The sequence below is a fragment of the Rhinolophus hipposideros genome (genome assembly GCF_964194185.1).
Source record: "Rhinolophus hipposideros genome assembly, chromosome: 9".
NCBI classification, from domain to species: Eukaryota; Metazoa; Chordata; class Mammalia; order Chiroptera; family Rhinolophidae; genus Rhinolophus; species Rhinolophus hipposideros.
This window is the reverse complement of record NC_138055.1, coordinates 55,863,349-55,887,460: the sequence shown is the minus strand read 5'-3', so window position 1 is coordinate 55,887,460 and position 24,112 is coordinate 55,863,349. Positions and strand designations below refer to the sequence as shown.

At 47.6% G+C, this 24,112-nt stretch overlaps 1 protein-coding gene across 1 annotated transcript; it reads right to left on the bottom strand.

Annotated features, from left to right (window-relative positions):
- Window positions 1-704: 704 nt before the first annotated feature.
- Window positions 705-18,034, bottom strand: ERBB3 (erb-b2 receptor tyrosine kinase 3). The gene is made up of 28 exons (XM_081060511.1): window positions 17,840-18,034; window positions 14,332-14,483; window positions 13,598-13,784; window positions 12,769-12,894; window positions 12,064-12,129; window positions 11,773-11,891; window positions 11,540-11,681; window positions 11,087-11,200; window positions 10,867-10,987; window positions 8,910-8,983; window positions 8,642-8,732; window positions 8,182-8,387; window positions 7,833-7,965; window positions 7,541-7,631; window positions 7,168-7,322; window positions 6,571-6,624; window positions 6,082-6,223; window positions 5,414-5,533; window positions 5,190-5,288; window positions 4,820-5,005; window positions 4,508-4,663; window positions 4,212-4,287; window positions 3,887-4,033; window positions 3,698-3,795; window positions 3,417-3,605; window positions 3,187-3,258; window positions 2,464-2,758; window positions 705-2,385 (listed from the first exon to the last, which is right to left on the bottom strand). Exons 1-28 carry the CDS (start codon window positions 17,919-17,921, stop codon window positions 1,856-1,858), a joined length of 4,023 nt encoding a protein of 1,340 aa, XP_080916637.1. The 5' UTR covers window positions 17,922-18,034; the 3' UTR covers window positions 705-1,855.
- Window positions 18,035-24,112: the final 6,078 nt, after the last annotated feature.

Below are 24,112 nucleotides of genomic sequence, written 5' to 3'. Positions count from 1 at the left end.
GCGGGCTGAGGGAGAAGAGGCGGAGCTACGACGGGGAATTTGGTTTGGAGGCGGCGGGGCAGGGTGGAGTCCAGGCGGTTGGGGGTGACTACGCTCAGGGCGGGGATGCTGGGTGCGCCCGTTCCCGGATCCCTGGAGCGGCTGGCAGGACCGGCCCTGCCGGTCCAGTCGTTCTCCGATACTGGGAGAACCGGGAGGGGCCCAACGGGTTTGGAAGGAGACCAAGGAGCAGGGACTTAACTGGGCCCGCGGACTCCGAAGGGATTATCCATTTACAGCCTCCCAATCTAGAGACCGGACTCCCACAGAAGATGGCACTATTGTTCCAACAAATAAGCTTTGATGGCACCTAAGCGAAGTGTTCACGGCGACTTTTTTAAGAGAATAAGAGTTCTGAAACCTGGGAGTTTCAATGTTCCACCTCTTGAGGGAGCACATCTATAGGGCTTTTTCAAACTTTCCCAAACTTTTTTTGTTATTCCTGGTTGGTCGCCTTGTAGATTCCTAGTAAAACCCTTCAATGAAAAGAACTGTGCGCTATGCTTCTCTTAAGGGAATACAAGGAAAGTGGAGGGCTGGAGAAAGCTGCATGGGAAAATAGAGAAAGCAGTGGGGGGAAAGTAGCTATTGTTTGCTGAGGAATAGAGAAAAGGGGTGGTCTAACACTCTAAAGGTTTTCTTCATTTAACAGACAGAAAGCTGAAAAACTTTGGCATTTTTATTTAGACACGTATAAAAACAAAACAAAAAACTTCAGTGATATAACAGATACCCCCAGTTTCCCATCCAATGGGACAGAGGTCTGAAGAGAGGTCCTCTTTCTATTCCAACTGGAAGCTTCCCATTACTGGGTGAGAATAGCTCCTACAAGTGGCTCCTAGGACCCTTGTGGATCTGTCTTTTGGGTAAGATCATTTACAGCACACAAAGGTTATGGTTTACAAAGATGTCTGCTTATTTTTCCTTCTGACTACCCCACCCCGTTTCCTGAGATGAGAAGTCTGGGTTTAGGAGGCTGTGGTTGTTGGAGTTAGACTTGATTCAGTGCAAAAATAAGAAGACGCAAATGCCCCTTACAAGGGCTCTGACTTGTATCAGTTTTCCTTGATACCTTACAGTAAGAGCACATGGATTGCAAGATTTTGAATCCTGGACCTGCCACTTAATTTACTTTATCTCTTTAAGGCTCAGTTTCCTTATTTGTAAAATGGGATAATACCTAGCTCACAGAACTGGTGTAAGGATTAAGTGAGATAATGTAGGTAAAGTTTAGCAAGATGCCTGGCACAAAGTAAAGGCTCAATTAATAGTAATCATTAATATCTGCTTTTTCTTCACAAGATTTTAACCTTCCCATTCTTTCTAGGGGGTTAAGAGTCTTATACCAAAATTTTACTTTCCCCCTGCCAGGTTTTGCCCCTTTTCTCTTTCTTAGGAGTCTGATGAGAAACAAAGGCACACTGTGAAGCCCAGTCTCCACAATTAAGAGTCTGAGAGAACGGAACATGATATGGGAGTAATTGTATGGATATGGGATATGATAAGGGAATAATCCTTCATATCTCCAGGGAGTTCCCCTGAGAAAGCAGAGGAAAGGGATTGGGAAAGAACACAAAGTAGGGAAAACCTTCTCCTTTCCAGGAAATGGCAAAGAGAAGAAAGTGCACAGTTGGCTACATACCACAAGAATTTTGTGTCAGTATTTAAAAGCCTCCAGAAATTGAATGGAATTGTCTAGGACTAGGGAGGAAATGGGACTGAGACCTGTGAGGGACAGGGACTACGGAGAAGAGGGGTACCCTCTAGAGGCGTGAGCTGCCATCAAATGCTCCCTGAGTACCTCGGGGAGCAAGGGTTATGTTCTCTGGGCATTAGCCTTGGGGAAAAGCCTGCTATGCCAGTAATCAGGGTTGTCAAAGGCTGAGTCTGTGGCTTCTAAACTACGTAGAGTTTTGAGGCGGGCATAATGGACATGGGGGGCATGGTGTCCAGACCCCTGGAAAGCTCTCATCTCTTCATAACCTTGCTCAGCTGCGGGGCATGCGCCCATGGCTGCATAGTCGTCTCCCCCAGGACCTCCTCCACCACGTCGCCTATTCATATATTCATAGTCCTCGTCTGGACTTGTGCCAGCAGTGGGCATGATGGGCACAGGGTGGAGCGGGCAACTCTGTGTGCTGCCCAGGGAAGCACTGAGATCTGACCCCACATCCATGTACTCATAACCAAGCTCTTCGAGGGAGCTTGGCCTGGGGGGACGAGGTGGACTGTGCCTTCTCCTCCGGTTCATGTATTCATACTCCTCATCTTCATCTTCTTCTTCAGTACCCAGGACAGAATTGAGACCCACAGAAGAAAGGGTGCCTTCCCGGGAAGACGGAGTACCTAGGGGTTGAGAAGAGAGGCTAGCTATGTGGGAAACTTCACCATAATAGGCAGTGGGGAGTAGGGGGCGTCAGGTACCTTTGAGGTGTGCATCTGGCATGACATAACCATTGACATCCTCTTCCTCTAACCCTGGTGGGGAGAGTGAGGTGACAGGAGGAAGCAAGCTATGGCGCTGGGAATGGTAGGCACTGTCTCCACGTGGCCGTGGGCTGCGGCTCCGGCTTCTACACATTGACACCTTCTCCTGGAGCTCAGTCTCAGAGCCTGTCACATGGCCCTCCGATGACTCTGATACCAGGCGTCCCCGTGGCATTGGGTGCAGAGAGGCTGGACGGGAGCACCGTTCACCACCCGTAGAAATTGCAGACTCCTAAGAAGGAAAATAACGGAGATTTACACAGAGACTAAGAAAAGAGATTAGGTTGTTCAATGCCTTTTTTTTTAAGCCTTTTTTTTGCGGGGGGTGGTGAATACTGGGGAACAGTGTGTTTCTCTAGGGCCCATCCATCAAGCTCCAAGTCGTTGTCCTTCAATCTAGCAGCTCAGCTCCAAGTCCAGTCGCTGTTTTCAATCTTAGTTGCAGGGGGAGCAGCCCACCATCCCATGAGGGCATTGAACCGGCAAACTTGTTGTTAAGAGCTCGCGCTCTAACCTACTGAACCATCCTATCCCCCTCAATGCCTCCTTTTTTGTAGGACACTGATTAAACCTCAAAAGTTTCTAAAATCTCCTACCCGTTGATCCTAAAACATTCTGTCACCCAGCCTCCCAGCAGCTCCTTAAAAAGGCAGGCCTTACCTGACAGGCCTCCCCAAGATTACTTTGGTTCATAGGCATATATCCAGATGATGGACTTAAAAGGTTCTGGCTCTAGGATGAAAAATGTAAGAAAGAGGTTTAGACAAAGGGGAAAATCTTAGCACAGGGCCTTTGAGTAGTTAATCTGGGCATCTGTGGAGTTCACGAGAGTGCAGGTGTGCAGAACGCTCAGGGTGTACAAAGTCTTGGGTAACTTGAAAGTATCTTACCCCACGTGGCCGAGTAAGTGTTCCAACTGGCAAGCTGAGGACGGAGCCTAGTGTTGTCACCAGGTTGTCCTCCTCTGCCTCCAAGTCCAGGTCAAGGTCTAGTTCTGGCTCCAGCTCTACTTCTTCCAGTTCCTTGTTTGTCAGAGCAGGTGGCTCCGCCCCAAGAGGAATTCCAGGTCCACTCTCTCTCTGCAGGGACAGGTGATTGTTAAGATAGATCCTGGTTCCCGCCAAGTCCCCTTTGCTCTAAATATCCTTGACACCTCGTAGTCCCTACTCACCTTTATGACCAGATACCGTGGTGGGTCTCGGGCCATCCTGGTGAACTCATTGGCTAGTTCTTTAAAGGTTGGGCGAATGTTCTCATCAATCATCCAACCTGGAGGTAAGATGTAGAAAGTAGAACCATTAAGAGGGGAGTGGCATAGGGAGGGAAGTCACAATATGGCTGGCATCAGCAGGTAACTCACACTTGACCATGACCATGTAGACATCAATGGTACAGATCTGGGGCTGTGCCAACCGCTCCCCCTTCTCCAGCAGGTCTGGTACTTCAGCCAATCGCAGCCCTGCATAGGGCTCTGCCCCAAATGTCATCAGCTCCCAAACTGTCACACCTGGAACAGGAAGACATGACTAGTTGATGGCAAAATAGTAGAAATGGGCATGAAGATGAAGGGAAGGCAGAACTTGTTCTGACACAAGGATCTGAAGGCCTTGGAAATTCTAAAAAGGGGTCTCCAAAAGTAATTCCAAAGGCCAGTGATGGTATAAAGGGCATTCAGATGGACTAACCATAGCTCCAGACGTCACTCTGGTGTGTGTATTTCCCAAAGTGGATGCTCTCCAGGGCCATCCACTTAATTGGAGTCTGGAGAATTAAAGACAAAGGTGTCACCAGTTATTTCCACAACTTTTCTTAGCATTTCTAAACCCCAAATTTTCTACGTTCTTTTTTGTTGCCCTCTGAGCTTGTATTTCTGGCATCTCCTTGAACTTACCATGCTGCATTTGCTTGCCTCTGAAAGAGACTCCCATCCCCATGCTTCACTCCACCCCCACCTCCCTACCAGCCCTTTGTATCACCTTACCTTAGCCTCACTGTGTAGTAACTGTTTATCATCAGGGGGCAGCAGATCAGCCACCCCAAAATCTGCCACCTGAACCTGACTGGCTGACTTGAGCAGCACATTTCGGGCAGCGAGGTTTCTATGCACCATACCATGCTCCTCAAGGTAGTACATGCCCTATAGGGGAGAGAAGTAGTCTCAAGGTTGCGGGAATCAGTCCTTGAAACCACTCCAAACCCTAAAGGTACCACTCAGAACTTCAACCTTCTGACCCCTCCCTGCTGGCCCCCAGCCGGGCGGTTCCATCATAGAACTCCTCCAGGCTCCTCTCACCTTGGCAATTTGTACTCCCCAGTTGAGCAGCAGCTGTGGCCCCAGTGCCCCCCGGTGTTGTCTCACATGATCCAGCAGGGAACCCAGAGGCAAGTATTGAGTGACAAGCTGTAGAGATGACCCTGGACACAGTCCTAGCAGCCGTACAATGTGGGCATGGTCGAGGCTGCCAATGGCCAGCATATGCTAAGAGACACAAGAGGGGTTGTCCAAGGACCAAACAGGTTCACATATAACCAGATCGCCCAACATTCAAGTACCTCAACATAGCTAACATAGTATCTGCTAACACAGGACCATGCTTCTGCATAATCATGTGTAACACTGACCTCTCTCCTAGTGGCATACAGAATACCCTTCCTTCACTTACATCCGTCACAGCTTGAAAACTTTGCCGTCCACTCTTGTCCTCAATGACTTTAATACAGACTGGGATCTTTATTGATTCACCCTCAGGAATCCACACTCCCTGGAAAGTTTTAAGCAACAGTCAGCCTAAGGTCATTCATCCGAGGCTAGTCCTTTCTCTAAATCTTTCTCCCCACTGCCCTAGATCCTTTCCCTACCTCCCCAGACTTCCTGTGGGCCACTCACTTTGTGCACAGTTCCAAAGACGCCTGAGCCAAGCACTTTAAGCCTCCTCAGCTCTGTCTCCTTGAAGATTCTGGCCAAGACTTTGTTAGCCTTCTCACTGGGATCCAGAGGCTCTAAGCTCTGAGGAACAGATGGGAAGGAGATACTCAGGAAAGCCCACTCCCATGTCCCCCTCCATCTCCCTTCCCATAGGTGGATACCAAGAGCAGGAAGAGGAATTATCTTTAGTCTTATAAAGCATTATAGTTATATTGGGGAATAAAGGACCCCAAGGATGGAGGAAGTTGTTTGTGCTCATGAGATCAGAAATCAAGAGGGTTGAGATTTTCCTTTGATGGGGGAAAGGATGGAGAGGTGGTAATATTATCACCATGAGTACTTTCATACAATGCTCTGTATTTTTCAAAGTACTTTCCACACTCATCACCCCCTTTCACCCTTACAGCCATCCTGTATGAATGCATAAACTACGGCACAGAGAAGGAAAGTAACTTCTTCAAAGCCATGTGTCAAATTAATGGAGAATGCACATCTCCCATTTCTCTGGCAAGAGCGCTAGTGGATCATACTACCTCTCCTTGAAGAAAGGGGTCAGATCTCTGGGGAAGGAGTCGGATCTTAAAGAGTGATGGTATAGGGTACCTTTCAAGAGTAAGCTAGACACTCACCTCACCCCTTTCCAAGTAGCGCCTCATAGCCCTCTTATTCTGAATCCGACGCCCACGCCAATAGAGAATAGTGCTGCCCAGGATCATGAAAATCACTACCAGTCCGACTACCACTGCTAAAGCCATAGCCAGATGGATGTTGCTGTGGGATAGAGAAGCCCAGCATTATCGCGGGTCCACACCTCCCTTACAAATGTCATCTATACCTGCACTAAAGGTATGGTGCAGATCTGGGGCAAGAGATTAACATTCACATATACATATACCTTTGAGCACTGAAGGGGTTAACCTAAATCTGGATCCTGAGGCTACTGCAAGTTAATTTTAGGAAGGCCAGAAATCTGGATTCTTGTGCCCTGAGTCCAGTGATATTGAACTGTATCATGGAAGGCCAGAATCAGTACTCCACTCTTCTCAGGAGATAACCGCCCTTTCCTTAGCTCCTCTCCCAAACACGCCCAGCTTCCTAAGTCTCCAAGCCCATCATACCTGATCAGGGCACGTGTTTGGCCTAAGCAGTCTTGCAGGTCTGGTCCCTTACACCTAGAGAAGAAAGTCACCTCCTTAAATGGGAGCTTGGCAGGCTCCCATGGGAGACTCAATTCCAACAGCTATAACATTGTTTCAGATCCTACCATGGTGTCCTATCCTGGAGCCCAAGCATGTCCCAATATATGGCCTCCATCTTTAGCTTACCAACTCTTCCCGAGTCCCTTCGTTGAATGAGTTTTGCTTTTTTATTTTTTTAAGGAGGGTGCAAATCACAGAGGCCCACGCAGGGATTGAACTGGCAACCTTGGTGTTATTGGCACCACACTCTAACCAACTGAGCTAAGAGGCCACCCCACCTCCCTTGAATGAAACTCCCCTAAATTGAGCTTATTCCAGGTTCCCAGAATTGTGATGTAATTTTGTGCTGTTACTGAGTATCCCTTTCTCCAACCCTTCACTACACAGCCAGGAGCGATTCTTAAATCACAGTTCTTTCTTCTTTCTGCTTCCCTCACCCTCTTTTTTTCCTCCTAGTTCTATGCTCCTCCCCCTTCCCTTGGTCCCATCCGCTCTTCTTAACATCCCGTCACTGACCCCTGGGTGCAGTTCTCATGGCAGGGCCGACATTCATTCTGAACGTCTGGGAACTTGTAGATGGGGCCTTTGGCACCCAAGACTCCGTAGGGGCAGCTGCTCACACAGTGGGGCCCATCTCGAAAATGGGCACACTGGGCACAAGCATCAGAGCCCTGGGTGGGAAACAAAAGGTCAGGAAGAATGGAGTCCCAAGGTTAATTCCATACCTTCCAGCAAGGACAAACCCAGCCATTCAGGATCCTCCATCCACAAACTCTAGCATTATCTGGCCTCCCTGTGCTGGCCTTAAGATTTGGCCACATCATTCCCTAGATCCTCCAGTGTTGCCTCTGCCCTCTCTCCCTTAGAGATCCTGGTGCTGCTACTGTACCGAGCCATTGCATGTGGCAGTGCCCTCCATGGGTTGGCATTCCGGGTGGCAGGAGAAGCATTCAGCCTCATGGGCAAACTCACGAGGCTCCCTGCAGTGGGGGTTAAAGAGGGACAGTCATTTCCAAGTCCTGACCTTTATGCCCTGATCCCCCAAACACAGGATCTCCTCCCTCATTCCCATCAAAGCATATGCAGAAAGTTGTCTGAAGGCTTTCAGGTACCACCTGAACAGCTCCATCCCAGGACCCCACCCTTCCACCCCTTCTTGACTCCATCTCCCCTCACTGTACCCATTCAGAAAGTTGCAGTGGGTTACACAGACGCCTCCTCGGCTGTAGTTTCGACAGGATAGGCACTGACCAGGACCTGGGCCCCAGCATCCCCCGGAGGAGCACAGCGGGTCACACACTTTGCCCTCTGCCACTGGAAAGGAAAAAGTGCGTCAGGAGGAGTCTGCGGTCTCCTAACAAGCCGTCTCCTGAACACTTCCTCGTTACTGTTTCCAGCCTACCACCCCCTCTCCTTGGCTTCATCCCCCATCCCTACTCCCACTTCCAGGGCAGAACAGCCCTTACACCCCTTTCCTCTCTGATTCCCTCTTCCCCCTCTTCCCTCCACCCAGTGGGCCCTTTCCCTCACCACAGTCTCTGCGGGGCCGGTTATGCTTGATGTCTAGTCTCTCTTCCGAAGGCCCTCGGAGCAGCCTGGTCCAGTTCAGAGAATGATGGTAGCAGAGCTGCCGATTGGCACTTATGTAAATACGCCCGGCACTGATTTCCTTCAAGGATCGGAGGCCCAAAGATGTTATATTCAAGTTCTTCATGATCAACAATGAGAAGCCCCGGCTGAGGACAAGGAGATGGGATGAGAGGGGAGACCATGAAGGGAAAATTGTGCAGTGGATTCATTTTCATTCAACAATGTGTTCTGGGCTAGTCAGATGCACTGAAAGGGACTCCCCTTCCCTTTGCTTTTTCCCCATCAAACTCTCAAGCCCTTTGGGTCTACTTTATGAGAATGCTTTGTATTTTGCTCAAGGATGCCTAAGAAACAGGGTTCATTACCCAGAGATGCTATCACCTCTATACCTCTTACTCACTTATAAAGGCTTCTGCCCCCGATGGTTGTCAGGTTGGAAAAGACACTGAAGTTGTGCATGTGGGGAGGCCAGGACTGGATGTTCAGGTAACCTGAGGAGTTGAAGAGGTATATGAACAGGGAGTCTTCCTTCTCCCCTTCCTCTTTCTCAGGTTCTCCTGTTCCCGCCTCTGTTGCTTGAGACCTGATTTTCTCAAGTGGTTATATCGCAATTTGTGTCAGTGGTTGACCTAGTCTTTTCAGAAAGGGCAGCTTCTCCTCCCACTCACCTGTGATCTCCCGTACTGTCCGGAAGACATTGAGCTTCTCAGGGTCCAGGGCAGGGATCTTGTGCCAGGGGTCTCTGGAGAGAACAGTAAAAACCAGTCAACAAGGCAGTGGTATAACCCAGTAGCAATGAGCATGCCTAGCCTCAGAACTTAGTTTCTAAATATCATTCTCTACTAAAAGGAAGAAAAGCTCCTTAGAGAAATGACTGGGGCAGGAAAAATATAACATAAGCCTACAGCATCTTCTGTAAAAAAGTAAGGAAGTGCTCAAAGAGTGAAGTGTATAAGCCCAAAGAACACAGGCGCCAGCTTGAACGCAGGAGCCACGCCAGATCAGCGACAACTGAACACCAAAATAATGATTGTAAAATAGCACAAATTGTTGAATAAAACAAGTATCCACACAGAGTAAATTGATAGATAGATAGGAAGGGAAAACTCTTCCTAACACTAGATTACCAATAAATAAATGCAGAAGGAATAATGGAATTAGAAAAGCATCACCTGGCAACTCTTATTATAAAAATTAATTCCGGCAAAAATCTCCCCATAAGATGCTAATTAATTAATTCCAAAGGGGAAAATATTAACTTTACAGTAGAAAAACCTGGCAAGACACCACCTTAACCAAGTGACCAGAGATATCATCACCAGTGATAGGACAAATCAATATCATATGACTCTTTGATATGATGCACTGAGGATACATCTGTAGCAGTCCTAACAAAAATGCATAACTTGAATCTAAGTAGTATGAGGAAACACCATGCATACCCAAACTGAGGAACATTCTAACAATTACCTGACCTGTACCCATCAATAATGCCAACCTCATGAACTGTTATAGATTAAAGGAGCCTGAAGATATGTAACAACTGAAATACAATGTGTGATTTAGGACAATAAGACTATTAGTGAAATCTGAATAAGGTCTGTAGATTACATAACATTACGTACCAATGCTAATTTCCTGATTCAAACAATTATACTGTGGTTATATTTAAAAATGTTCTTGGTTTAAAGGAAAACACACTGAAATATAACAGGTAAGGGAATACTATGTTTGGAAATTTACCCTCAAGTGGTTCAGAAAAATAAGAGCCTCTTATTGTGTGTGTGTGTGTGTGTGTGTGTGTGTGTGTGTGTGTGTATAGAGAGAGAGAAAGAGAGAGAAATATAAAGCATATAGAATAATGTTAACGTTTGGGGGATCTAAGTAAAGAATGTATGAGAGGGGCGGCCGGATGGCTCAGTTGGTTAGAGCACGAGCTCTCAACAACAAGGTTGTCAGTTCAATTCCCGCATGGGATGGTGGGCTGTGCCCACTGCAACTAAAGATTGAAAACAGTGACTGGACCTGGAGCTGAGCTGCGCCCTCCACAGCTAGATTGAAGGACAACGACTTGGAGCTGATGGGTCCTGGAGAAACACCCTGTTCCCCAATAAGAATATTTTTTTTAAAAAAGTGTATGGGAAATCTTTATACCACTTTTGCGACTTTAGCGTAGATCTAAAATTCTGTCAAAACAGGTTGCCCTAATGTTACACACACACACACACACACACACACACACACTTTAAGCGCTGTTCTATGCATTAGAAAGTCCCTTTGCTCTTTCTTTGTGGCTCTGCTCTAAGGAATAGAACTCAGGGAAATAACTGGCAGATTTTTATCTGAATTTAAGGAAGAACTTGTAGAAAACTTGAAGGAGGAGGCCACAGTGTTCCTGTCCTTTGTCATTCAGCTAGATGATACGATATCGCTTAGCATTGTCTATGAGAGGACTCTAGCCCTGGGTGGGAGGTTGAGTGAAGCACTGCCAAGTCCTCTGGGACCTCTAAGATTGTACGATTTGGGTTCTTAATCAGCTTCACATATGAAGGGTTGAATGAATACAATGAACCGTGAGGAAATGGATGGGGTGGGGGATCAGGGAGGGAAAGCAGAACCTCTAACCCATTGAGGCCAGTGATGAGAAAGTCCAGGTTGCCCAGGATCTTGGTGCAGTTCACAAAACCGTCAATGTTGCTAGAGTCCACAGTCTGGAAGCGGCTCCCAGAGCCTGTTCCCTCACAGGCTGCAAACAAAAAAGAGGCTCAATGGGGGTTCGGAGGGGTTGAGTCATCTGAGAGAAAGGATCTCTCTTCTCTTCAACTCCTTACCATCTCCTACATACCTTTGGGGCATAGCCCCCCACAAGGTTCACATATCTTGAGTCCATTTTTATCTACTTCCATCTTGTCAGGAGGACAGGCCCTGACACAAGACGTTTGATCCACCACAAAGTTATCTAGGAAAAGAGGAGAGCAGGTATCCTTAGAGATGAGGGAGAAACACTGCCAACTACCAAGTGAACTTTGCTCCGTCCTCTGCACCTGAGGTTCCTTAAGTGCTGTCCCATGGGTTAGGAAGCCCTTTGCTCTTTGTTGTTCTAAGAAGCAGAACTAGAGTAATATTGGAGGTCATAGGGAAGTACATGGGGGGACAGGGCATAGGGGTCACTCACTGGGGATGGTTGACCATTTGCTCTCTACGGCTCCTACTTACCACCCAACTTGATCCCTTCTATCTAAAATTTTGTCTAAAATCCTGGTTCCACTACCATTGTTGCTTCCTTTCAGACACTTACGGGGACAGCTGGCTACACAAACTCCTCCATACTGATACTTGGTGTGAGGATTGGGTTCCAGCTGGAAAGTTAGCTTGTTGTAGACAAGAGGCTGTGGACACTGGCGTACACAGGCTCCACTGTCATTGAAGAGTCGGCAGGCCTAGGAACATAAGAGACTCATAAAACTACTTCCTCCCCAAAGCCCACGTCCTCATTGCAGAACCCAGGCAAATGGTGCTAATAGTACGTACAAAGCAGTCTGTGTTCTGCGGGCCTGAACAGCCCCCTGCACACTCATCATGGCAGCACTGGTTGGGGTTGGGCCCAAAGCAGTGACCATTACACTGAGGGGCACAGATAGTCTTGGTCACTGTGGAAGGAGAGAAAACACAGCTGTCAGAGTTCTCAGGACTGCATTCTGAGGCCACTGCTCACCCTCTTGTCCTCCAGGCTCATCCCTACCCCCAGTGGTGACACAGGCTGAGGTAAGCAGGGATATAAACATGCACGAGTTTGAAGTTTTTAGAGGGAAGTAAACTCACATGTCTGGCAGTCTTCTGGTCCAGGACCCCAGCATCGCCCCTTGCACACCTCGTGACAGGGAGGGCCTGGTTAGGAAGGAAAGCAACACAAGAGGCCATCAGGGCTAAGAAAGGCTTGCTTGAATCAACAGGGTATGATGTCAGCACAGCCACCCAAGTCCTAGGAAGCAAAGAGCCAGGGCAGTGCCCCTCCTCGCCCTTGCAGAGCAGGGCTGGGCTCAAGTGAACCTGTCAACTAAGGGTGGAGCCACACCTCCACACCACCCACAAGGCAGCTAAAGGGGAAGGTATGGGGCAAATGCCAAGCTCAGCCCCAGGCCCAACCCAGGAACTTGGTTCCTCCTTGGCAAGCTGAACCCAGTAGGATTATGTGTGTGTTGAGTGGACAGGCAGCAGATTGCGGTCAGGGGTAGGTAGGTTCTAAGAAGAAGGGAGGTTGTTATAGTGGAAAGAGAAATGGAGGTGGGGTCCAAAGACCTGGCTTCCCCACTTAGTACACAGTCTTTGGCCCTTTTTCTTGACATACTGCTTCTGTGGTTTGGCTTCCAGGAGACTGACCTGCTCCCTCCTGGCAGGCTCCTGGGGTCTAGGGCCTGAGGTGTTTGTTCAGTGGAGAGATGGGTTCAGATTAGGGATATAAGGATGACAGGAAAGTCACTCTGGTTTGGTGGGGGCGGGGAAACAGTCTTGATCATGGCCACTTACAGCTCCTGCCATTGTCCTTCACCACTATCTCGGCAACTCGGTCCCTCACGATGTCCCTCCAGTCAATTGTTTCCATGTGACAAAGTTTATCATTCTTCTCAATATAAACGCCCCCTGACAGAATCTCTGAGGTGGGAAAGAGAAGTGACAAGGTTAAGCGCTAGACAGCAGGCCTCCTTTCCCATAACCTCCCCACCAGTCCAAAAGCCCCCCACCACAGACTCAGAAGCAGGGGACATGGGGCAGACGGATGTCCAATTAAATGCAAACTGCAGCGAAGGCTCGCCTTGAAAGACAGAGGAGGAGCCAGGTAGAAAGAAATTCCTGCCTCCTCAGACACCTGTCCAGATCCGGTTTAGCCAGTGGGGGAGGGGAAAGGAAAGGAAGAGAGAAGATTCCTGACTCAACACCCCCCTAACCCCGCCCTACCTGTGTGTTTTTCAACTGACTGGGACAAGAAGTAGGTGGCCAGGTGGTATTTAACCCCTATATTCTTTCAGCTTATGGGCAGTTGTGAGGGGGAGGAAGTAGGATTCTCATTCCCATGGAAGGAGGCACATCAAGATACACTGTATTTTGAAGTTAGAGGAATGGGTAACAGATCCAGCTCCAACTCTAGCCCCATCAGGATAAAGGACCCTCTCCCTGGAGCAGAGGTCACCAGCTCTCTACTGAAGCCCTCTATTGTTTGACTAGTGAACCTTTAGGTCACAGGAGTCAAAGTGGTGGGCACCTTGAAAGGGGCACTTAAGAGGGAGCAGTCATCATCAAGGAGGCATCTGCCAGCACGTTGGCTGCCAGGCAAGACCAGGAGTCATCAGGAACTGACCAGTGAGCTGAGTGAAGCGGAGCTGGCGCAGAGCATGGCTGGAGTTGGTGTTATAGTTCAACATGACAAAGATGGCAAACTTCCCATCGTAGACCTGGGTCCCCCGCACCACTCGGAGGTTGGGCAGTGGCAGTGTAGAGAACTCATTCATGGCAATGAGGACATAGCCAGTCACTTCTCGGATCCACTGTGATGGAGCACACGGTGTCAGTGAGAGGGATGACAGGGCAAAAAGTCTCAATCCCCTCCCCCTCCCTAAAGCATTAAGGAATCCCTAACTTCTCCAATTCTTTCTAATTCCTATTTTGGAGTATCGAGAGCTGGTGTCACACTACTCTGTCCCTTCTGCAAATGAAGATAGGCAGCCGAAATGATGAAGGAATTCTAGTCTCTTAACTTTACCCTCTCAGAGCTCCTCATACCAGGAAGGTCCCTGCTTCGTCCCTTACCCATTTCCCCAAGTGCTTCCCAGCCCTCATGCCTCTATGTTAGTCCCTGGTGCGAAACACCACCATGCCTCTTCCTCCTTCTCACGGCCAGCCCGTGTATTCCAGGTTATAGCGACCAGACCATAGGTCCCAGATTCCAGTCACTGTCCCCACAAACACACTGGGTCTGAGGGACTATGGAGTCTTAGGAAGGCTGACCTCCACAGAGTGTAGTCCTGAGGAAGGGAAGGAGGCGTCTCTGAGGAGTATAAAGGGGAACAGGTTGAGAAAGGTGGGCACTCTAACCTGAAGGAAGGAGAGGTCAGCATTGTGTCCTGTGAGCACGATCTCCAGGTTCCCCATTACCACCTCACACCTCTCGTAGAGCTTGTACAGCGTCTGATATTGGTTCTCAGAATCACCCGTCACACTCAGCCCATTCAGAGTCCCAGAGCACACTGTTCAAAGTGGAAGTAAGAGTGGCAGAGGGTTGAACACAGTTTTCAGCCCCGTCCCCCAAGACCACCCCGTTAGTTGCCCCTTTCCAGTAACATTCAATAGGATCAGAAGGAGGCAGCTGCCTCCAACCCTCAACCCTAGAAATAGACACGAAGGCCTACTGGCATGAGAACCTGAATTTTTTCTTCTCAGAATCCCCTCACCACCCTCCTAAATAGGAAGGTGAAAAGGTTTCCTTTTTCCACCAGGACCTCCTCTGTGCCTTTTTCAGATACTAGGGGGTTAATCAAGGAAGAGGTGAGGTTTTTACCCCTCCCTAGAAAGAAGTTGGAAAAGGACACAGCTTGGTTACTCTCTTCTTCCCCTCCCCCCTCCAACCAGGGCACTTACTTCTCTACCCCCGGCCAGCCTCTCTCTAGGTCCTGGAATAAATATCTCTTTGGGGCTAGCACACAGCCCCTATTGTGTCTACTGAGGGTGGGAAGGGGGCAGTGCCTGGGGCCACAGTCCAGCCCACAATGAGGCAATTCTATCTAGGAGGAGGGGGCTGCCCCACCCTGTCCCCAGACATCCAGTCCTCAGCAGCACCCCCCTCTACCCTCAAGCCTTGGGCACAGACAAGTGACCTCACTAGAGGGGGGAGCTCTGGTAGTGGTGATGGGGTCAATGTGAGCTTTGTCTTTAAAGCTGGAAGATAAGGAGCTGGTTGCCTACCCCACTCCGGCTTCCCTTCTCACTCCCTTCCCCTATCCCAACACACTTTCCAGCCTAGAGTATTCTTCAGCAAATATAGAGAGGCCTGGTGCAAAAGAGCAGCAAACTCCCCCCATTCTAAGCCTTCCACTCAGTTTCACTGTCTGAAGAGTCGTTAAAAAGCCTCCAACATGGCAATCCTCACTCACATTAGGTAGAACCTAGAATTGAGGTCCATGAGGAATGTCAGTCTGGGGGTTTGCTTCCCCTTGTAAGTACACAAGATGTAGGGGCTACAGGAAATCTTGACCCTGAAGCCCTATCCCTATCTCTTTCCTCTGGCTCGGAGACAGACTGTGGGGAGGGTGTGGGGAAGATACCACCTGTTCCAACCACCCTTCCCTGAGGCGGTGGCAGCTTAGTGGGAGGCAGGAGTGGGAATGAAGGAAGACTGATGAGGTCCCAACCCCTCCTCCTAAATACACCCCTGGTCTGACCACTTTAAGGGCTCCCATTCCCTATCATTCCCCACAAAGGGAAGGGGGCAGACAAAGAAGGGTAAGTAGACAGGCAACTCCCAGGGGAACCTGGGGACTCCAGGGTCCTTGGGCTGAAATGAAAGAGACTAGGAAGGTTAGTCATTTCTGAAACAGCCCCACCCCAACCCCCTTCCTGGCAGGATACCCCCTCTTCCAAGTCAAGGCACCAACCCTTCTCTCCAGATAAGGGAGGAGCCAAGATTTCTGCACAGGGAAGTGGGCTGTGTGTGTGGACGTGTACACACTCGTGAGACACACAGATAGCTCCTCTGCTGGCCCAGAAATCTATACTAGTTCTGTTCCTGGGTTTCTTTATTAGGAAGAATTTCAGGTGGCCCCATCCATCACACCTGCCCATTGTGCAGACTTTGAGTCTGTGCTTGGAAGTCGACAGTGTTAGAGGTCCCAGTTCCCTGCCACCCACAGGGTAAAGTCCATACTACATAAACAGGGAGCAAAGGGCCTGAGCGGAAAGAGAGTATGAACACCTCTGAAGAGGCACCTTGGGAGAAGGGGGGGAGGGGAATTATAACAATCCCTGTTGTACTCAGAGAGCAGGGGCACAGGGAGGGGCAGTGTCACAGGCCCTCCTAGGGTAGGGTACTGGGGTGGGTCACAGCAAGAATCTGCAGCCCCTCCACAAGCACAGGCCTCCACTCCAACGTCCCCCACCCCCATCACAGTCAGGACAAAGGGGCTATAGAAGGACTGAGACAGGGCCGGATGCCCAGAGGCTGCATGATCCAGATAAAGGGTAAAGAGACCCAACCAAGCCTGCCCCCTGGCTCCCTCAGGGAAGGTAGCCAGGGTTCCTGGTAGAAGATTCCATGGGTCTGAAAGGGACAATGATAGAGTCCCACTACTAGGTCCCTCCCACTCTAGTCCCCAGCCCTCCCTCCCCCCCCCAACTCCACCAGCTGGGAGTGTTCACATCTCAAGATCCCAGGGTCTAAATTTAGGCCCAGCAACTGTGGGGGAAGCACAGGTGTTTCTCCCACTCCCACTCTGGGGAAGGGGCCCTGGCTGTGCCAAACCCCAGAGCTGAGATCTAGGGGGAGGGGAGATCAACAGGATTCCTTCAATGCCAGGAACATCAGCACCCCTCAGGTGTCCAGAGACACCCCAAAGGGGTGGACTCAGATGGCATGGGAGTGGGAGGAGGAATAGAAGAGCAATCTGACTCCTCTAGACTCCTAGAGACAGACAATAAACAGAATGGTGGTGGGAGAGAAGCTGGGTCTAGGAAGAACTCCCCAGGAAGGACAGGAAGTTCAGAGGGTGGGAGAGGAGCCCTGTTAGCCCTCACGTTGGGAAGAGAAAAGACAAACAGTGAGAAATAAGGCGGGAAATCCTTGAGGCTACAGCTTAGCTCCAGGTCCAGGACTTTGGGTATAGTAGATGCTCAGTAAATTTTAGTTGATTTGCTCTGGATCTTGACAAAGAAAGGTTGGTCATGTTGGGAGCAGCCAGCTTTATGATTTTTAGGGAAAGAGGACAATCAGACGCTGCATGGCCTCTCACCCTGGTATCACCTGGACTTGGCTCACTGGTTAATCTCAGCCCTCCCCAGGGCAGGCTCACTCACGGAAGAGGAGGTGCCTCTCTTGTTTTTCCAACACTAGAGAACAACAACCCCTTCCAACCCTTCCATAGCTCCACCCTGTCGGCAAAACAACAAAATTGGAGGTTGCTGAAACCCGGGGATGGGAGAGGGGTGAAGGTGGGCAAGGGATTGGGGAGCAAACTGAGACACCCCCCTTTCTCCAAGATCTCCACCTCCAATCATCTTACGTTTACAGAATGGAAGTCCCAGCTCCCCTCCCTGCAGGGCCCCCCCAGAAGTGTGAACTCTTTCGGCATCAGTCCTATCGCAAAGGGCAAATTACAGGGTCGGCGATGCACTAGGGAGGAGGTGGTGCTGGAGGGGGTGGTCCAGGAATCCCGCCACCCCCGGGCCCACGCCGAGAACCCGAGCCAGACGGTCCCTGCCCAGGTGATCCCAGCAGATTCGGGGTCAGCATCCCCAGCCTCGCGCCACCCCATCTCCTGCGGCCGCCCCAGGTTTCCGCGCACTCAGTTCGGAATCCCAGGTCCGAGCCTGCCTGTGTTCACGCGCCGCTTACCTGCCTGTGAGTTGCCCACCTCGGAGCCCCGGGCCAGGCTGAGAAGGAAGCCCAGCACCTGCAGAGCCCCGTTCGCCCTCATGACTCCAGCGGAGGGTGAGCGGAGCCCAGCCGAATCCGGCCCCGGGGGCCCCTGAACTAAGACATCGAAGCGGAGCCACCTGAGCCTCCAGCGAACTGGTAGCTGCGGCGGACGAGGTTGCAAACTGCAACCGGAGCTGGAGCCAGAGTCCGGGGCGGGATGGCAGGGGAGGGGTGTGTGTCTGAGGGAGCGCAGAGGGAGGGGGTGAGTCACGGCCGCGCCCCCGCGGGCGCGAGGCTGGCGTGGGGACTGCTGGAGCTTCCACCCGCCGCCAGCACGCCCCACGCCCAGTGCCCCGCAGCTGGGCCAAGCGGATCCAAGATGGGTCTCACCCGAATTTTTCTTTGGGAGCTGGACTAAGAGGAGGTCAAGATTCCAAACGCCCCCAAATGACTCCAAAGGGGTAAGGTAATGGGGGTGGGGAGAGAACGCCAAAGCCCGGCCCCCTGAAAGTTGGCCTCGCCCATTAACCAAATCACTCAACTACCCTAGCCGGTTGGGTCACTTGGGGGATTTTTCTCTCCGAATGTGAACGTTTCTCTCTGTGCTTTTGAGGGGGAGGATATTTTTGCCTCACGCTCAGTACACCTCAGTTTCCCCGGAAACCCATCGAAACCCCATAACTCATCTACCCTGCCGAGGAACCCGAGCCCCAAGGCCGCGTGAAATTGTACTGTCTCCGGCCGCTTCCTCCTCCAGACCCGGCGCCGGCCGGGTCTCTCCGGGGGATTTGGTTGGGGGGCGGGGGTGGTTTCCAGCCTGGGAACAGACCCGGAGCCCGCCTTTCCACTTCCACCCCGGGAGGGGCTCCCGCACCTGTCGCCGTCCCCTCTGCTGCCCCCCACGGCCGCCTGGGAGAACAGCTGCCTCCCCTTCCACAGGAGTCTGACCGCGCCGTCGGGGCGGCGGGAATTCCTGAAGCTCTTCTGGGGACCTAGATGGGCACAGTATCCCCACCACAGGAGCTCATACCTTCCCAGGCGCCTTCCAAGCCCGGGCTGGAGCTGGGAAGGAGGAGGGGGTGGTGAAGGACATGGAGAGGGCACTAGAGACTAAGTCCACGAGTGGCCTGGATCCCTGGCATCTCCACCACCAGCTCCCGGATCCTGGCCAGAGGCGGTCGGGTGCTTTGCGAGTGGCAGCCCCAAATCCGGCTAGCCTCGGGACGAATCCGCTGGGCGCCCCCTGGTGCGGAACCCGCGGCAGTGAGGCTCCACAATTGGCAATCTGGATTTTGGCCAGAGAGCCTAATTATTTTCTCCACCGTTTTTAGCCTGAAGACGTCGAGAACAGTTGATGAAGAAAAATTTCGCCTCTCACTCCGACCCTAGACTACCGGCTACAATTCTTTAAACTTGCTCGGTATTGATATACACCCCAGAGGGTGCACTCTCTGCTGGAGGCTTACCTTTGCCGGAGGGCGTTGGCCTGGCCCTGACCACTGGCATAACAATCATAATACGGTAGTAATCACATCGGCGAAACCTTAACATATACACACATATACCACTTCATCTGCAAGCGTTTTCAAACTTACAGAGTGTTTTACTTAACATAAAAATGTATGCTAAAGGACCTCAGTCTACATTTTACGGAACTAGAAAATGTGTAACTTCTCCAAGGTCATGTACTTGGTGACAGTGGATCAGGTGATTAGGAAGAGGGGCTCAGGTTTTGGCTGAGGATTTCTTCTGTCACACTGATGCTGGAGCTTCCTCTGCTTCTGGTCAAATTCCCACCAGATAACTGAACAAGTACCATCTTACGGCGCCTTTCGTTTTACTACCCATCTCAATTTAGTGTTCAAAGACCCTGTTTCTGGAGGAAACCCTCCTTAGTTTCTGTTTGTAAAATAGTTTTGTCTATTTATAAAGGTTGTTGTTTGAATTTAATGAGAAAAGGCAGGTGGAGCTCTTAATTATTGTGTTGTGCTGGACTTTTAAAGAAGAATTCAATGAATACTAGCTGCATTTATTCCAGCTATCACCAACCCCACCTCTCCCTTTTCCAGCTAGATCCCAAGGTGTGTTTGCTGGTATCCATTCTTCAATAATTAGAGAAACATAGGGATATAAACACTGGATAAAGCTGACAAGTGAGGGGCCATCTCTATTGGGTGCTACCCTAACTGAATAAATAAAGAAAAGGAGGCCGTATTTAGAAAAGCTACAGTTATCCAGCATCCCTTTATCTTTCCTTACTCTTATCTGATGACTTTGGTTCTTATTTTACTGTGAAAATAAAAGTAATCAAAAGAAAACATCCTTATCTTTCTACCACCAATCTGGCCAATTTTCCTCCATCTTCACTTATATACTCTGACTTCCATCTTGTTATAATGAATTGTGCTTGCTGCTATTTAAGCTGACTGTCACTCCTCCATTCCCATCCCTTACCCCCAATTCACTGAAGTTCTACACCTCAGACCATTCCTTCCTGCCTTTCTCCTATATTATCCCCTTTCTCCTATATTATCAAATTTTCTTTCTACTGGATCATTCCCATTAATATACAAATGTGCTGTAACACCTGCAGTCTTTTTAAAAAATACAACAAAACAAATAAACTTTCTTTGACCCCATGGCCTTTGCTCCTAACTGCTGCAAGGTATTCATCATGTGGATGCCTATGCTTTATTTGTTCATCACTCCAACCATTGCCTCTTGTTTCCGGCTACCACAGCGATGTTGCAATAGAAATAAATACCCTTGTATATGTCTCCTTTGGTTCTTACACATAATAAACCACACTCTCTGGAATATTACACCATAAGTAGTGGGATTTCTGTATCCCAACTTCCTCACCAATACTTGACATTCAGGTTTTCATTTTTTAAAATTTGCCATGAATTTAAAATAGCACATAGCAGGGGCTGCCGGTTAGCTCAGTTGGTTAGAGCATGATGCTGGTAACACCAGGGTTGCCTGTTCGATCCCCACATGGGCCACTGTGAGCTGCTCCCTCCACAACTAGATTGAAACAACTACTTGACTTGGAGCTGATGGGTCCTGGAAAAACACACTTAAATAAATAAAAGTTAAAAAAAATATGGTGAATGTTTAAAAATAAATAAATAACTATCACATTGCATTTCTATAATTACTAATATGTTTGAGCATCTTCTAAAATTTTTTCTTTTGTTTCTCTTTTATGAATTGCCTATTCATTTTCCTTTGCCAATTTTCCTATAGGGATTCTCATGTTTTATATCAATTTGCAGCAGTTTGTTATATATTTCAGATATTAGTGCTTTGTTGGTTTAATTTTATTTATTTATTTATTTATTTATTTATTTATTTATTTATTTTAGAATTTTTATGAGTTTATTTGAGCCAAACTGACAACATATGCCAGGGAGCAAAATCTCAAATGCTCTTCCTTTTGTTGGTTTTAAACATTGCAAATATCTCTTCTCAACTTTCTTCATTAACTCTGTCAATAACTTGTTTATTGAACAAAAGTCCTTTGGTATAATCTGATTAGTCAATTTTACTTATGGTTTGTGATCTTGATATTTTTAGAGACTTTCTTCCCCACGCTTGCAGCATGTTTATTGAGATATAATTGATATACAATAAATTGTACATCTTTAGTCACAATTTGATGAGTTTTGGCATAGGTATATAATCCAATCAAGATAATGAACACATCCATCACCCAGGAAAACTTTCTCTTGCCCTTTGGTAATCATTTTCCTAGTCCCCATAATCTCCCGCAGCCCCACCCCAGCATGTATATATTCAGTTGTTTGAGCATCACTTGTTGATAGTAGATTTTAATAATAAAAAATACTAGTACTACATTGTAAAAATGGGTATTTGTGTTTAGTTATTTTTAGGGGAGAAGTTTTCAGGGACTTGTCAAGTAAATATTTAGACAAAGTAAAAGGTATATACCAAGTAAGTTTCATATAACATATTGCCCCTGCAAGAGTGATTAATGCAAAAAAGAAAACAAAACACATACACAATTAGAACTAATAAGAACATTAAAAATTTTTCTGAGTAGGGCCGGCCTGGTGGCTCAGGCGGTTAGAGCTCCATGCTCCTAACTCCGAAGGCTGCCGGTTCGATTCCCACATGGGCCAGTGGGCTCTTAACCACAAGGTTGCTGGTTCAACTCCCGCAAGGGATGGTGGGCTGCGTCCCCTGCAACTAGCAACTAGCAATTGGCAACTGGAGCTGAGCTGCGCCCTCCACAACTAAGACTGAAAGGACAACAACTTGAAGTTGAACAGCACCCTCCACAACTAAGATTGACAGTCAACAACTTGAGTTGGAAAAAAGTCCTAGAAGTACACACTGTTCCCCAATAAAGTCCTGTACCCCTTCCCCAATAAAATTAAAAAAAAAAAATTCTGAGTATAACAACAATACTACTACCCAATCGATAGTAGTTATCTTGATTCTAAAGCTGGATAATGAAGATGCATGAAATAAGTTATTGATCCATCTCACTTATATTTGTATATACAATATCCTAAGTAGAATACTAATTAACTTAATCAAACTGTGTATTAAAAAATAACTATCTGCACACTCTAGTTTCTGAAAAACTTGTATGAAGTAGTAAGAAACCATTTATCAACAGAAGCTATTCTTGAACTTGACTAAAGTCAGTAGAACATATCTGTAAAATCATCTGGGTTGAGACTTTTGGGTAGAGAAGTCTCTGGTTAACATTTTAATTTCTTTAATGTATTTTCAAGTTTTGAATTTCTTTTTGTTTTTAACTTTTTAAATTTATTTGTGTTTTTCTAGGACCCATCAACTCAAGTAGTTGTTTCAATCTAGTTGTGGAGAGCGCAACTCACAGTGGCCCATGTGGAGCTTGAACTGGCAACCTTGGTGTTAAGAGCACCCAGCTCTCACCAACTGAGCTAACCAGCTACCCCCAAGTTTTGAATTTCTTCTTGATCCATTCTGCTGTTTATACTTTCCCAGAAATTTATCTATTTCATCTAGGTTTATAAATTCCTTAGTGTATGATTATTAATAATAAATACTGTTGCTATTTTTTTTAAATCTGTTGTGTCTATTTCCCATTTTCATTCTGTATTTTGCCTATTTGTGTCTTTTTTTCTTTTTTGTCTATCATTCTAGTTAGAGCTCTCCTGATTTCTTCTCTGGTTCATTGATTATATCATTCCTTTTATTCTCCACATATCTAATAGATTTAGCCTGTTAATTATATCCTTCAGATCTTCTCTGTTGCAGCTTATTGTTTGTCTGCATGATGCATCAGTGTCTGAAGGGTATGTTAAGATCTCCAGTTCTAATCATTGATTCATTCTTGAGTTGAATGCTTTGTTTATTAGTTTCCAAACTTTTTTGTTTCTTTTGAATGTATTTCATATTCTACATCTCTTCAGTTATATCCTAGAAAATTTGACAAACTTTTATTTAAGGTATTTCATAATTTCCCTTACTTTTTAAAACTAGTTTCATGTGTACAAAATAACATAGTGATTAGACATTTACACCTCTCACAAAGTGAAAACCCCAACAAGTCTACTACCCATCTGACACCATATATAGCTATTATAATACCATTGACTATATTCCTATACTGTACTTTACATTCCATGACTATATATTTTTTAAATTATAGTTGACATTCAGAATTATTTTATATTAGTTTCAGGTGTACAGTTTAGTGGTTAGGCATTTATATAATTTATGAAGTGATCCTCCCAATAAGTTCCCTTACTTTTTTAACCCAAGGTTTACTAATAGTATGTTTTTAGTTTCCAGATATTTGAGGATTTAAAAAGCTATCCTTTAATTAGTAAATTTCTCATGTTATTGAGTCATAGAACATAGGCTGTAATATTAATTCCTTAAAATGTAGCATTAAGGCTTCCTTTGTAACTTAGCAGTCATTTTTTGTAAATGTTTCACATGTACTAGAAAAAGTGTGTTATCGTTTGTTAGCTGTAGAATTCTCCAGATAGAATATATTGAACTTGTCAATTATATTATTCAGATCTTCTATATCTCTTATTGCTTGTCTGCTTGATCCATTTGTCTCTGAGAGCTAGGTAAATATTTCCAGTTCCAGGTTGATATTTTTCTTTCCTAAATTTGTTGATTTTTTTTTGAGAAACAATGTGTACTTCTAGGTCTTTTCTCCAAGTCGTTGTCCTTTTAGTCTTAGTTGTGTAGGGCGCAGCTCAGCTCCAGGTCCAGTTG